The sequence below is a fragment of the Leopardus geoffroyi genome, chromosome B2 (assembly GCF_018350155.1).
Source record: "Leopardus geoffroyi isolate Oge1 chromosome B2, O.geoffroyi_Oge1_pat1.0, whole genome shotgun sequence".
Lineage (NCBI taxonomy): Eukaryota > Metazoa > Chordata > Mammalia > Carnivora > Felidae > Leopardus > Leopardus geoffroyi.
This window is the reverse complement of record NC_059332.1, coordinates 33,515,943-33,530,276: the sequence shown is the minus strand read 5'-3', so window position 1 is coordinate 33,530,276 and position 14,334 is coordinate 33,515,943. Positions and strand designations below refer to the sequence as shown.

The 14,334-nt window shown below is 38.7% G+C and overlaps 1 protein-coding gene across 3 annotated transcripts in view; it reads left to right on the top strand.

The window, feature by feature from the left end:
- The window catches only part of ILRUN (inflammation and lipid regulator with UBA-like and NBR1-like domains), a 96,960-nt gene that overhangs the window by 38,557 nt on the left and 44,069 nt on the right, over nucleotides 1–14,334 (top strand). For 2 of the 3 annotated variants that reach the window (XM_045497970.1, XM_045497971.1), the window contains 2 exons: nucleotides 112–266; nucleotides 5,887–6,084. In XM_045497970.1, the coding sequence (XP_045353926.1) occupies nucleotides 112–266; nucleotides 5,887–6,084 (353 nt within the window). The remainder of the gene's footprint in view (nucleotides 1–111; nucleotides 267–5,886; nucleotides 6,085–14,334) is intronic. The other variant, XM_045497972.1, reaches the window with a different exon arrangement.

Here is a 14,334-nt window from a genome sequence, read left to right as displayed (position 1 = left end):
CTTCGGTTCGATAACAAGTCCTGAGAAGTAAGCTTTTTCCATTTGTTTGACAATCAGGATAATATACTCTGGACAGGACTAAAGTCTTTTGTCTTTTCTTTTTGTTTGTAGGAACCTACAAGCAGCAATTGGCGCCTATTATGACTTTGAGAGCCCAAACATCAGTGTGCCCTCTATGTCGTTTGTTGAAGATGTCACCATAGGAGAAGGGGAGTCGATACCTCCAGATACTCAATTTATAAAAACGTGGCGGATCCAGAATTCTGGTAAATGGATAACAGGCAATTCTTCATTGCCCAGTTTTTTTGTTTTGTTTTGTTTTGTTTTGCTTTGTTTTGTTTTGTAGTTAAAAGAATTAGGGAAATGTTTTAGCTTCAGGAATGTGCTTTTGTAATTCTGAGCTTTTTCATATACATGATACAGTACTTTTTTATGCTGGTGTGATGACCAAACATCAGTGAAATGTCCCCTGCTTTAGATCAGGAAAAATAATTTAGATCTTTCATCCTTTTTTTTTTTCCTTTCAATTTGAGTGTTGATGCCTCTAAACAATTCAATATTCATTTGATACCAGGAGCTAGGCCTGTGTGTGGTGATGGTATTATCTTCACCTGTACAGTTCTACTCCATCATTTTAATTCTGCTCTAATTAATCTTCCAGTTCTTTCCAGCAGACTAGAGGAGGTACATCCTTGAATAGAACAAGGTAGTTAGAAAGAGCTGTGAGCATCTGCTCTTTTGAAAGCTCATTTCTTTATAACCATAAGGATGATTCTTTATGAAATTTCCTTGAGGTATCTCTCTACAACATTAATACCACTTTGAAAAATAGGGTAAGAAATGTGGGGATTTGTTCAGAATGGGAAAAATGAGAAGATTGAGAAGTTTTCTTTTAAAGCATTGTTTTGATGTACTGCTGACTTTAAGGAAAATTAAAAATAAGTTAACAATAGTTCTTTGAAAATGGTATCTGGTAACGGTTAATTATCTTTTAGTTGTTATTATAATGACTTTTTAAATTTGAATGGGTTTTGTATTGCTAGTTTCGTCCAGTAACAATGCTGCTGACTGGATGAGGATGCTTTAACTTTCTTGTTGCTAAGGACTGAACAGGGAAATTCTGAGAGATGGAAAACTAGGCAAAAGGCATATTTAGCTAAAAATCTGTGGGTGTGGGGGAACCCTATCTAGCAAGGTGTGATGTGAGCTGATTCAACTCTTGGGACTCAAACCTGTAAAAGTGACCTTTTATTGACTGTTTACTTTTCAGTTCTTTAGACTGTAATTTTTTTACGATGGGAAAAAACTGACTACACTAGCCTTTTATATATAATGTACCAAATTGTTATTCTTAGTTTTTCTGGCTTATTTGGAAGTAACTCTCCCTTGGATGGAGGCTCAGTATGCCACTGAGGAAATGCATATAGTCTGGATTGACCCCAGTGTTGTAGATGATAGGGGACATTCGTGGCTTTATAAAATTTTTAGTAGCTTCTTCTCCCTTTTGGTTACAATGGTGTGGGGCATCGTTAGTTTGAGAGGCACATGGTAATATGGAAAAATAGCCATGTTTTCTATTTTTTTTGAAATTCTTTTTTTTTTTAAAGGTCGTTTATTTTTGCCTAATTTCCCTTTTGAGAGGGTCTGATTTCTTTCTCACTTTTCTTAATGTTGTGGGCTTTTAAAAATATTATAACAGCCTCTTTAGTTCAGCTTCTGTTCATCATATTTCTGCTCTGAATTACTAAAACCTGCTGTGTTGCTGGTCAAAACTCCTTTTGAAACTTATACATGAATAGGTTTTATTTCATGAAAAAATTTACTCTAAGACCTCTTTTATGTGTACTGAAAACACTGAAAACAGTCAGGCTTTCCGTGAGTTCTTCATTGCGTTTTTAAATATTGAAAGTTCTTAGAGTACTGTTGAAATATTTAAAATACTATTTGGTTGCAGAAACCATTTTGTATTTCAGAAAGGCTCTTGATACATCCACTCACTCACTAGACAGTTCCTTGAGTTAATGGGAGATTGGGAGAGATTGATCTAAAATGGCTAGAATGTCAAATCAGAGCCCCAAAGAGCCTGCCTTTCATCTTGACTTGGAGAGAATCTGTACTGGTGGGCCTGGCTGCATTTTTCTGCCTACTTTTGTGTCGTATCTCCAGTTTAAAGTAGCCTCTGGGTCTGCAGTCTTTCTTCCTGTGAAAGGACATTTTTTGCTTGAACACCTCTTGAAAAGTTGGACAGCAGTTGGCTGGAGATTTTACCCTTCAGGTTACTTTAAACATGTAGATTTTTGTATCCTTCTGGAAATTGTTCATCCAGTTGTAAAATAGTATTGTATCTGTACACTAAATACTTTCCATTTGATTAAGGAGAAACTGGCGTCCCATAACTAAGGAATCGGTATGTTCTTAAAGAGTAAGAGGGAAAACATGCACGTGTACTGGTTCTTTAGCATCATTCTAATCTGGCCTGAGTTCTTTCTGGAAATAGAGTAACACAGAAGAAGGGCAGGCCTTAGCTATTTCTCCTCTGACTCTTTTCCTCTCATTCATAACCTTCTCTAAGAGATAAGTGCTCACTGAAATAGTTTCACAAATAATTTTCATGGCATCTTTCTGCTGTTATGTTTTAGGCATGCCAAGCATTCAAATATACAACAGGTGAGATTGATAGGAACTGCATATAGCTGTCCCAACAGTTTCCCCAAAGAAGATGGACGTCACACATTGTTTAAAATTCAACTTTTAATACTGTTTAAATCCTTGGTTTCAGACCATAGAAAAACAGAAGCGAGACATTTAATGACAGACGCAGAATCCCAGGATCCAAACCTTTGGCACTGTATAAGTACTAGAAGCTTGGGAAACTCAGTCAGGAAATCTTACCATTAAAATGGAAAGTAAAAATTTGAAACTGCCCTCCATGGTGAAAGTAGATAATTTTCCTTACCAACACTTACAGCTTCCCAGTTGTTACAGCCATGCTTTATTGTCCAACTGTAGTGAATGTTAAGCTGAGCATGTTATGGTAAACTCTGGTGTTCGTGGACTTTGGTGAAGTAGTTGAGATTGTGATGTGAGAAAGTGGCTTCAGAGTCAACTTTATTTTTTGTGAACATAAAACAAGGGTTAAGAAAAGTCCTTGAGAAAGAACAACTGTTTTATCCATTTTTCTTTTGGCTCCTTAAAATATTTAATTTCTACCTTTCTCTACAGTATGACTATAGAGAAGGTAATTCTGCTTCATCCATTCAGCAAATAGTGACAAGATCAATGAAAGTCCCTGTTTGCATGTAGCTTAACTTGAAATGTAATCTCCAAGCTTATGGGGGTTAAAAAGAATAGAGGAGCTTCACTGAGGTTTTTTTACTTCCTCATTGCTCTTTGGATGTTCCTTACTGTCTCCAAACTATTTCTATAATCACTTATACCTAGTAAGCCCAGGCTTTCTGGAACTGATAAGACTTTTATCTCATTTTTGCCATGTTCTCTATCATCTCAAAATTGCCATATTGCAGAATTTTTTTGTTTCGTATTTACTTTTTATTTGTTTGAATAAAATTATACTCCACAGTAACTGGAGAATCACAGCCTTGATCCTATACGTGCTTATGGTACTTAACTTGGGAAGTTATAAAACACAAATTAGTCTTTCTTTTCTTCTAGATGTATCTATACCCCATTAAGCCATTTTGTAACTGAGACTTAATTTGAAACCGTGTTGTATTATATTTCTCAAATCCAGATTTTAGGTATGCTGGTAGTCGATACAGGTCACCAGTATTTCTCTTTCCTCTGTATTAAGAACCGGTATCTTTGATCTCTTTACAGTTTACCTATCCTAACAGGCTGTAAAACTGTATGTTGTGGTTGTGAACTCTCTATTGGTAACTCGCAGAAGGGAAATGATTGGTTCTTCACTTATAGCAGATTAACACTTTGGAGTTGATGGATAACTCATCCAGTTTTTTCTTCTACATGCCTCTAGGTAACACATTACTAGAGTATTTGGTGTACTAAAAAAGATGAGGACTGTAACTGTATAGTTTGTTGATCATTTACTGTTTACCAGCGAACTCAGTTCCTCTGGAGTATGGCAGCACTCCCTATTTCGTGTAGCTGACAGATCTGACTGACTGGGTTGTTTGTGGTTGTCTGCTCAGGACAGCCGAGTATGTCCCACATGCAGACAGGCTTGTTTTCCTTATTTTCTTAGACATTCAAAAACAGATACATTCTCGGGTTTTCATACAAATAGATGTTGTCTTGTTTCAGGTGTGTGTGTATATGGGTGTGTGTTTGAAAGAAAAATTGTGAATTTGACCCTAAAACAGTAGTGTAATTTTCCTCTTGATCTTGGTCCTTAGAAAGACTGACATTTTCCAAGGTGCTTCATGCCAGCTGCTTCTATTCTCGACCTAAGACAAATATGCTTTTGCCAAGGCCATAGGCCCCAGAAATGAAAAACAGAATTTGCATGTATTGCCAGGGTATCATCTACAGCCTTTCCACCGGCAGCACCTGCCCTTTGTGGTGTTAACTTGGGAGGGCACTTTGCCGGCAGGTGTGTTTTTTAGGAGTGTGTAACAAAACATAGCGCCCGTTGCTTCATCTGCTACCCCTTAAGACCCAGGAGCCACGGAGTGTGCTATTCATGATGGGGCTGAGGTCTCAGCAGTGGAGCTGTAGTTGCTTTTTTCTCTGGTTCCCTTTTCGATCGTGAGTCATCAGGTATATCAAAACCAGTCTGGCACTTTGAGAACTAGGTACTAAGGCATGCTAGAATACTCTTAGAAGAGAAATTTCAAGCGTGCTTTGTCCTGAGAGTCTGGCCATATCTATCTTTTCACAGTGGTGTATTTTTATAATGAATGTATATATCCCCCCAAAAGATATATAGAGGTTTCTGTCTACAGCAAAAAAAAGGAGTATATTGGAGAAACTTCACAGGAAAGATAACCTCTAGTCACTGTGTGGCCCTATGACTTGTCAGAACAAAGTATATGGATTTCTCATTTTGAATTCGTTTTCATGAAAACAGGTACACAGGAAGAGGTACGCAAATAGGATCTTTGTCACTTCCAAAGGAGGAAAGATATTCCAGCTAATGCCTTTTCTCTGTATTGCCATTCCTATCCTTTATACAAGTATGTCTGGCTGCTGTCATCCCCCCTGAGACCACAGTTCATTGTGTTATTAATGAGGGGAGTTACCTGTTCCTATTTTCCCCACTACTATTAGATTCTGAAAAAGAAACTTTCACTTGACTCCTCTGTCTTGTATTTGCAGAGTCTCTTGAACCTTGGTCTTTTCATAGTTACGGACGCCAGAAGAAAAGTCATACATCAGGGGAAATGTTTTCAAATGAAAATAATACAGAAATTATTCCTCATGTGTTTCATCCTCTTGCCTTGATAGAAAAAGTAGGGACAATCAGATGTATGTATTTTTACTTTGAATGTCAGCTTAAAAAGTTCAAGTGAAAATGGGCATGTGTTACCTCATAGTAAAGAAAGCAGGCCTCCGAAGATGTGGGCCTGTGCTTCATTTCCATGGCTCTTCGTGGACATCATTCTTAGGTTCTATGGATTCAGTGTGACGTATGGCCTTCCCTGGGGTCCCCTGAAACACATCTTCTTGAGGAACTGCCTTGCTTTGGTCATATGTCCTTTATCTTAGGGATAGACTGTTGGTCAGAGGTTGTTAACTCTGATAATCCTTCTGATCAGTCTTGTGACATTATCTAGCTCAAGGATATGTGGCTAGGTTCACGTATGTGTGAAAGACCGAGAAAGAGGCCTCTTCTACAGTTGTGTAATGAACTGCACCCGGCATAGGACCACTAATTGCCTAACATTTTTTTCTTTTGCTTGAACTCAGGGGCAGAGGCCTGGCCTCCAGGGGTTTGTCTTAAATATGTCGGGGGAGACCAATTTGGACATGTGAACATGGTGATGGTGAGATCGCTAGAGCCCCAAGAGATTGCAGATGTCAGCGTCCAGATGTGCAGCCCCAGCAGAGCAGGAATGTATCAGGGACAGTGGCGGATGTGCACTGCTACAGGACTCTACTATGGAGGTGAGTATGTCCTTGTGCAGCCCAGGGTGAAGGAATTAAGGTAATATCTTCCAGCATTCCCAGTGTTGCTCACAGAGCCTGTCAAATTACATAACAAGGCATGGCCTTTTTTAAACAGTCACCCCATGCAGGTAAATGACTTGAATTTAATGACTAATTGATTCAGTCTAGTGCTCTCCCTTTTACACTAGGAAGTTAGTTAAAATTTAGCAAAGTGCATGAGATATATATATATATATATATATATATATATATATATATATATATATATCTTGCATTCTAAACAGTGATTTAGTAGTGCTGCTCTTTTTCTTATATAATCTAGTAGGTGCTGTAAGAATACTGACGGCAGTCCTTGCTCTCAGAGTCTCTAGATAGAAGTCATGTGAAAAGAGATAATGCACAAAATGTGCACTCTTCTCCCAACCTGAGGCCCTGTCGACACCTCTCACTCCTTCTCGCTATTGCCATACTTTTTGAGCAGAGTGAGCTACACTGTCTCTTCCCTTTTTCATCTGTTCTTCAGCCTAGTCTGTTCTTTACCCGCTCCAGTGAAATGAAAATCAGACTACCCAGTTTACAAATCCAATAGGCACATAGTCTTCGCACTAACTGACCCTCTGTCGTTGGGCACCGTACTCCAAATGTTTTTTGAATTGTGGACCTTCCTAGACTCACATGATATCAGTCTTGTTTCTCCTCCCCTGAATGATCTTTCTCTGTCTCTGTCTAGTCTCATCTTTGCCCTGAGATTCCTAGATTCTGAGCTGGGTCCTGTTCCTGCTCAGTTACCTCATCCATCCACACGGGTTCAGCTGTCAGCAGTACAGCTTACATGGCGATGTTCAGATTCATATCTGTGGCTGCAGACTCTTTTTGGAGCTCCAAACCTATGTTTGAACTGCTTATGGACAGAACACTTGGACATCCTGTAGGTTTCCGAATCTTAATATTCCCAGGCAAAACTTACATTCTTCTCCTCAGCACCCCACTGAGGTGATCAGGCAGGATTGTTGGGGTCATCTTTTGTTCTGTCTTACTGTCCTTCATTATAAATCAGTTCCTGTTGGTTCCACTATGTCCCGTGTCCTGGTAATCCAAAGAAAAATAAATGGTAAATAGTTACTGCCCTCAGGGAGTTCCTAAGTGGACTCAAGGCCAGTTGGATCTCTGGAGTGAGTTCAGGGGGTCCTGGAATCAGTGTTCTTCTATGTGTTTTTGCAGCCAGTGGAAACTTTATATATTTTTATAGCCTCAAGAAATTTTAATGTTAGAAAGGGTGTCTCATAGTGCTTATGTGACATCATTCTTTGCCTAGAACCTTCGTGCCTACTGTAATGGAGCCAACTCCCTTGGCATGGGGCTTAAAGCTCCTCACGATCTGGCCTCGTTTTCACTTTCATCTTCGGTCTCCTCTTCACTCCCCCACAGCCAGCCCCCAAAGACGCCACATGCTTTCACTTCTCCCTGCTCTTGCTCATATTCCTATGGCCAGAAATCCCTTTTTTCTTCTTTCCATTAAACTTCTGCTCATCCTTGGGGCCCTGATGAAGTCACCATTGCTTCTTCCCCCTTCCTGCCTTGCTCACTCTCCTCACTGCTCCATGGAAATCCATTCCTCCTTTTTTCATTAATATTATGCACAGGCTTGGTTATACTTATTAACACATTGTATTTTAGGTGTTTCTTTTTTTTTAAGTTTATTTTTTTATTTTGGGAGAGAGAGAGAGAGAGCGAGCGAGAGCACAAGCAGGGGAGGGGCAGAGAGAGAGAATTCCAGGCAGAGAATTCTGACAGTGCAGAGCCTGATGTGGGTCTCGAGCTTATGAACTGCAAGATCATGACCTGAGCCGAAATCCAGTGGTTTAACAGACTGAGCCACCCAGGTGCCCTTAGGTGTTTGTTTACCTACCCTTTTCTCCTACTAGACCGTGAATTATTTGTTGAATAACAAATGAATATGCAATCATGTATTAGAATGCAGAAACTATTTGTCCCTTTCCTTCTGGACTCTCTTTTCAGGCCACTTCTAAAAACCTTTGGGGGCGCCTGGGTGGCGCAGTCGGTTAAGCATCCGACTTCAGCCAGGTCACGATCTCGCGGTCCGTGAGTTCGAGCCCCGCGTCGGGCTCTGGGCTGATGGCTCAGAGCCTGGAGCCTGTTTCCGATTCTGTGTCTCCCTCTCTCTCTGCCCCTCCCCCGTTCATGCTCTGTCTCTCTCTGTCCCCAGAATAAATAAACGTTGAAAAAGAAAATTTAAAAAAAAAAAAAAAAAAAACCTTTGTACCTGCACCGTTGGAAATACAGTTGACCCTTGAACAACGTGGGGAGTTAGGTGTGCTGACACCCCCACACAGTCGAAAATCCATGTGTAATCTTTGGCTTCCCCAAAACTTTACTAATAACTTTGTTGACCAGAAGCCTTACTGATATCATTAAAACATTAAGTCGATTAACACATATTTTGTAGTTATATGTGTTATATACTGTATTCTTACAGTAAAGTAAGCTAGAGAAAAGATGTCATTCAGAAAATTGGGAGAGAAAATACATTTACAGTAATAAAAATATGTATATATATGTATATGTATATGTATATCTATAAAGAAATCCACATATAAGTGGACCCACACAGTTCAAATTTGTGTTTTTCAAGGGTTGACTGATTTCTCCCACTGCTGAGCTCCCATTGCTTTTTTTTTTTCCATTCCATTTTCTCTTTGCCTCTCGCTCCCTTGCCTTTCTTTGGCACTTTACCTCTTTCTACCCAGTTAATTTGATGAATGTCTCATATCACCTTTAAAACTTAAGGTGATATATGTCTTAATTTATCTTTGTAACTTCGAAAAGCTGAGCCCAATGCAGGCGGAGTGGAGTGGAGATTTTTTTTAAATGAATGTCAGTGTTTTTAAGGGAGGGGTGTGACTGCATACGTGACTTAAAAAAAAAAAAATCCCTTTGATCCAAAGATATTGCTTCTTACTGTTCTCTGGTGTTCGAGAATTCTGTGTGTGTGTGTGTGTGTGTGTGTGTGTGTGTGTGTGTGTGTGTTATTGTTAAGGTAAAAATAATTATCTCTGTGGGACATTAAAATTTATACTTGTAACATTCCTCTCAAATTCTAGAAGTTGGTAGAGTATTAATATACTAGCTTTGGAGGCAGTAAAGAATTTAAAAGTTTTCTTGGTCATATAATCTGTGAGTTGTTTCTTAGGACTTTGTGAAATCTAATATCTTCAAGAGATCTTAATAATTTATCTGATTCCATGATTTTCAAAGCATTTTTTTAAATCAGTAGAATGCTTTCCTTTACAAATAAGCATATATGAATGCCCTCTCAAAAAAAGGGGAAACATAAAAGTGAAACTGGTTTTAAGGCACCTGGGTGGCTCAGTCGGTTAAGTGTCTGACTTTGGCTCAGGTCATGATCTCACAGTTCCTGAGTTCAAGCCCTAATGTTGGGTTTGCTGCTGTCAGCGCGGAGCATAGTTCGGTTCCTCTGTCTCCCTCTCTCTCTGCCCCTGCCCCACTCTCATGTGCTCTGTCTCTTTCAAAAAAAAAAAAAACATAACATTAAAAAAAAAATGAAACTGCTTTTGTTAAATTGGGAGCCTCCTTAACCTGTGTTTGCCTGCTCTGATGACCTCCACTGCTTTGTGGAGTAGTTTGCAAACAATTCATCTTCTCTAGTAAAGAATTTAATTCCATTGTACAAACTACCACATTTCATTGAATCCAGATTACTGTTGATTATAACACATTCTGATAGCAGAGATGGTAAATTACTGGCAGAATGTGAATATAATATACATAAAACCACAACTATGCACATTAAAAAAAAAATAAACTGCCTTGTTAACCATGATTGGCTCTTCCCATTTTTTCTGTTCACTCTTAGTTTGCAAACTCATAGAGTGTATTATAGTGGTAAGAGTTTGGAAAGAAAGCCTAGGTTGCCTGTGCACAAACTTGGACAAGTTAGGTAACTATTCAATAGCGTTTCATCTTTCTGTTTTAATAACAAAGCTTTTGTTTTTGGTGGGTGATCTCTTCTATAGTCTTTAGATGGTCTTCTCTAGAAAGAATCCATTCTCTTTATTTTTATAATAACATGTTTCAGTTCATTTCTCTTCCTCAAAAAGGCTTTTTGCCATATTTAATAATTTATAAAGTGGACCCCCTTCCCCCATTTTAGATTGGTTGTACTCTCTCAGAGTCAAGAGAGGTGTTCTTGGCGTGTTGTGTGGACAGTTCTTCCCTATGTGGGGCATGTTTATATGACCGTAGGCCCTCTCTCACTAAATACCTTAGCTTTGCATATTCATCTTTACCAGCGACCTTCTTCAACCACACGTTTCTAACTCCCTTGGTTGAGTACCACTAAGTATCTGATTCCTGGCAGATTTATTTTCAAGCTCAAACATTTTCTTTTACCTTCTTTTTACAGACTTTTGCTTCTTAGATAAAAGAAACCTGTTATCTAATACCTGCTGTATGTTAGGCGTCGTATTGGGCTCTGTACATATAAATCACCTTATAAGGGAAGTATGAGCTACATTTTATGATGAGGAAACTAAAGACCAGAGATAATTAATAATTTGTCTAGGGTTCAGTGAAAGTTATAAATTATAGTTATAAATTAAGAAAAGTAGTTTTACGATCTTTGCTAATGAATTTGGCTCTCACTACTACATAGGGTTTGTGAAGAAACTTTGGCCCAGGGTGTTGATACTTGTCCGGGTTTAGGCAGGATGGGGTTTATAGTTGCCACATCTTCTCCACATTTCCAGAGTGAGTTGGGAATGAAGGCAGGGTTAATATTGGTGGGGAAACTCTTAGGTAGTTGGGTAAATATCAGTTTATCAGTTGCCCAAGAAGTTCCTGCCTGCTAGGAGATGCACAGTTCTTATAGGACACTTGACTCTGGGGAAGCAGTAAGCAACATGAGGGGTTGTCACCATTTTAGTCTTGATACCGACAGTAACATGTTTCTCTCCTCCTAATCAAGTGCCCTCTTCCAAAATTCCACAGGAGAGATTTATCCCTGCACTGTGATGGTTCCTTCTAAATCAGAGGTGTTCTAGTTGTGAAGTAAGCTAAGGTGAAGTACTGGTCTGGTCATCACATACTGATGAAGATTTCTCCCACTCGAAGTGGCTCCTCTTGTTAAATAGTTCACATGGGTCCCTGGGGACATTGTATGTGTACATTAAATACTTATACATAATTCATTTAGTTTCTCAGAGGTTAGGAATGGAATGTCCCTTATTAAGCTGCTAAATCATAATAGGTCCCATGTAATTAGGAAACGTATTGGGTGCTAAATATAAATATATAAAAATATATATAAAAATTATAAATATATAAAATTATAAAAAATATATAAAAATATATAAAAAATTATATGTATATATAATTATATACATATAATTTTTTTTAATGTTTATTTTTTGAAGGAGAGACAGAAAATGAGCAGTGGAAGGGCAGAGAGAATGGGAGACACAGAATCCAAAGCCAGCTCCAGGTTCTGAGCTGACAGAACAGAGCACAGAGCCTGACACAGGCCTCAAACTGACAGATCGTGAGATCATGACCTGAGCTGAAGTCGGACGCTTAACCGACTGAGCCACCCAGGCCCCCCTTGGGTGCTCTATATAAACCACACTGTTTATTTCCTAAAACCTTGCTAAGTTCTTCTTCCACCTCCTCCTATTATGGAATGTCCTTCCTAGCCAGGTGATGCAGGATTGTCCCTCTTCATTCTTCTCCTATATTTTAACTGATCGTTGTTATATCAAAGAAGCTCTGATTTTATACAGACTTCAAGATTCCACACTTGTGTCTTCTATGTAGATGCTGTTCTTCTTGGCGTTTCTGCCAGTTCTCTTGCCCTCTTCCGTATTGAACCCACCTTTTTTTCTTTTTCTTTTTCTTTTTCTTTTTTTTTAATGAAGAATAATTAACATAATCGGTATTGTTTTAGTTTCAGGTATACAACATAGTGATTTCGTATTTATATACAGTTGCCACACATTTATGTACCGTTATTTCTTTGTATCTGTGAGTCTCTTTTGTTCATTAAATTGTTTTGTTTTTTAGATTCCACATATAAATGAAATCATACGATACTTGTCTTTGACTTATTTCACTTAGCACAGTACCCTCTAGGTCCATCCATGTTATCACAAATGGCAAGATTTCATTCTCATGACTGAGTAATATTCATTGTATGTATATACCACATCTCCTTTATCCATTCATCTGTTGATCAACATTTAGGTTGCTTGCATATCTTGACTATTGTAAATAAGGCTGTGATGAAACATAGGGGTGTGTATGTCTTTTCAAGTTAGTGTTTTCATTTTTAAAAAATTTTTTATGAATACCTGCTGGTTGTATGGTAGTTCTATGTTTAATTTTTTTTTTTATTAAAAAAACATTTTTTTAAAACATTTATTTATTATTGAGAGACAGAGAGGCACAGAGCATGAGCAGGGGAGGGGCCGAGAGACGGGGAGACACAGAATCCGAAGCACGCTCCAGGCTTTGAGCTGTCAGCACAGAGCCCGACTCGGGGTTCAAACTCACAAACTGTAAGATCATGACCTGAGCCGAAGTTGGACGCTCAACTGATGGAGCCACCCACGTGCCCCTGTTTAATTTCTTGAAGAAACTCCATACTGTTTGCCATAGTGGCTGCATCAGTATATACCGGCAGTGTATAAGGGCTCCTTTTTCTCCACATCCTCATCAAAACTTGATATTTCTGGGGGCACCTGGCTGGCTCAGTTAGTAAAGCATGTGACTCTTGATCTTGGGATTGTAAGTTCAAGCCCTATATTAGGTGTGGAGCCTACTTTAAAAAACAAAACAAAAACTTGATATTTCTTGTCTTTTTGATAACAGCCATTCCTACAGGTGTGGATGGTATTACATTGTGGTTTTATTTGCATTTTCCTGATGGTTGGTGATCTTGAGCATCTTGGCATGTGTCCATTGGCCATCTGGATGTCTTCTTTGGAAAAATGTCTATTTAGGTGACTTGACTTTTAGAACCTCTGTTTTTTGTATCTTGGACTCAAAAGGTTGCCTCATTTGCTTCTAGAAGATCCTCAATAAGGCACTGTTTCAGTTCTGGTCTCTAGAATTCTGCACTATCAAAAATATGAGGGGCGCTTGGGTGGCTCAGTCAGTTAAGTGTCCATCTCTTGATTTCGGCTCAGGTCATGATCTCATGGTTTGTGAGAATGAGCCCCATGTGGAGCTCTGTGCTTACAGCACAGAGCCTGCTTGGGATTCTCGGTCTCCCTCTCTCTCTGTGCCCCTCCCCCGCAGTCTTTCTCTCCATCAGTCTCTCTCTGTCTCTCTCTCACATAAATGTTAAAAAAAATTTTTTTAAAGAAATAAGAGCAGCCCTTGAAAACAACAGATTTCTTTTTTGATAAAGAAATGCTAGCCTAAGCTGAATGTGACTTGTATGGGAAATGTTTTTATTTTTAGAAAGGACATTTCAAAATGTAAATGAGATCTGAAATCCTTAAATATCTTTATGTTTAAGGTTTATATTAAGTCTATAAGGTGATGTGCTATTTCAGCTTCAGAGAAGGAAGCCTGCTGTTGGTAGTGGTGCCTCACCAGATGGAGTAATTATTTGTGTCTAGGTAGTTCTACATGCGTTGAAGGCAATGTGAAATGGCTGTACTGTTCAGATTAACTTCTAAAATGCACATATGTGGGTCATGAAACTCTATGGAACACAGAAAATCAAGAAATAGGATGAAACAGTGATCAATCCATAAAGGATAGTAAATAAAATATTTGCATGTCCAAGTATGAAGCATCAAATGTAACTACTTTGAAATTCAACTGCGAGTCGTTTTAATATGTGCTGTTATTGCTAACAATTTGCTTCATAATTAGTTTTATTATTTCTCAGTAGGCCTAATATGTATATATAAGGATTTGATAGAAGGGCAAAAATATAATTTGAAGGCAGCATCTTTTTTTCTTATGGTAGGTAAAGCCCTTTTGTTAAAGAAACTTCTCTGACCTGGAATGTCAGTTTCTGAGGATTGTAAATATGGGGATTGACAGTTCCTTAAAAATGTTTTTAACCAGGGGCAACTGGGTGGCTCAGTCAGTTAATCGTACCATTCTTGATTTTGGCTCATGTTGTGTTCTCGCAGTTGATGAGATCTAGACCTGCATCAGGCTCCATGCTGACAGCATCAAGCCTGCTTGGGAATCTGT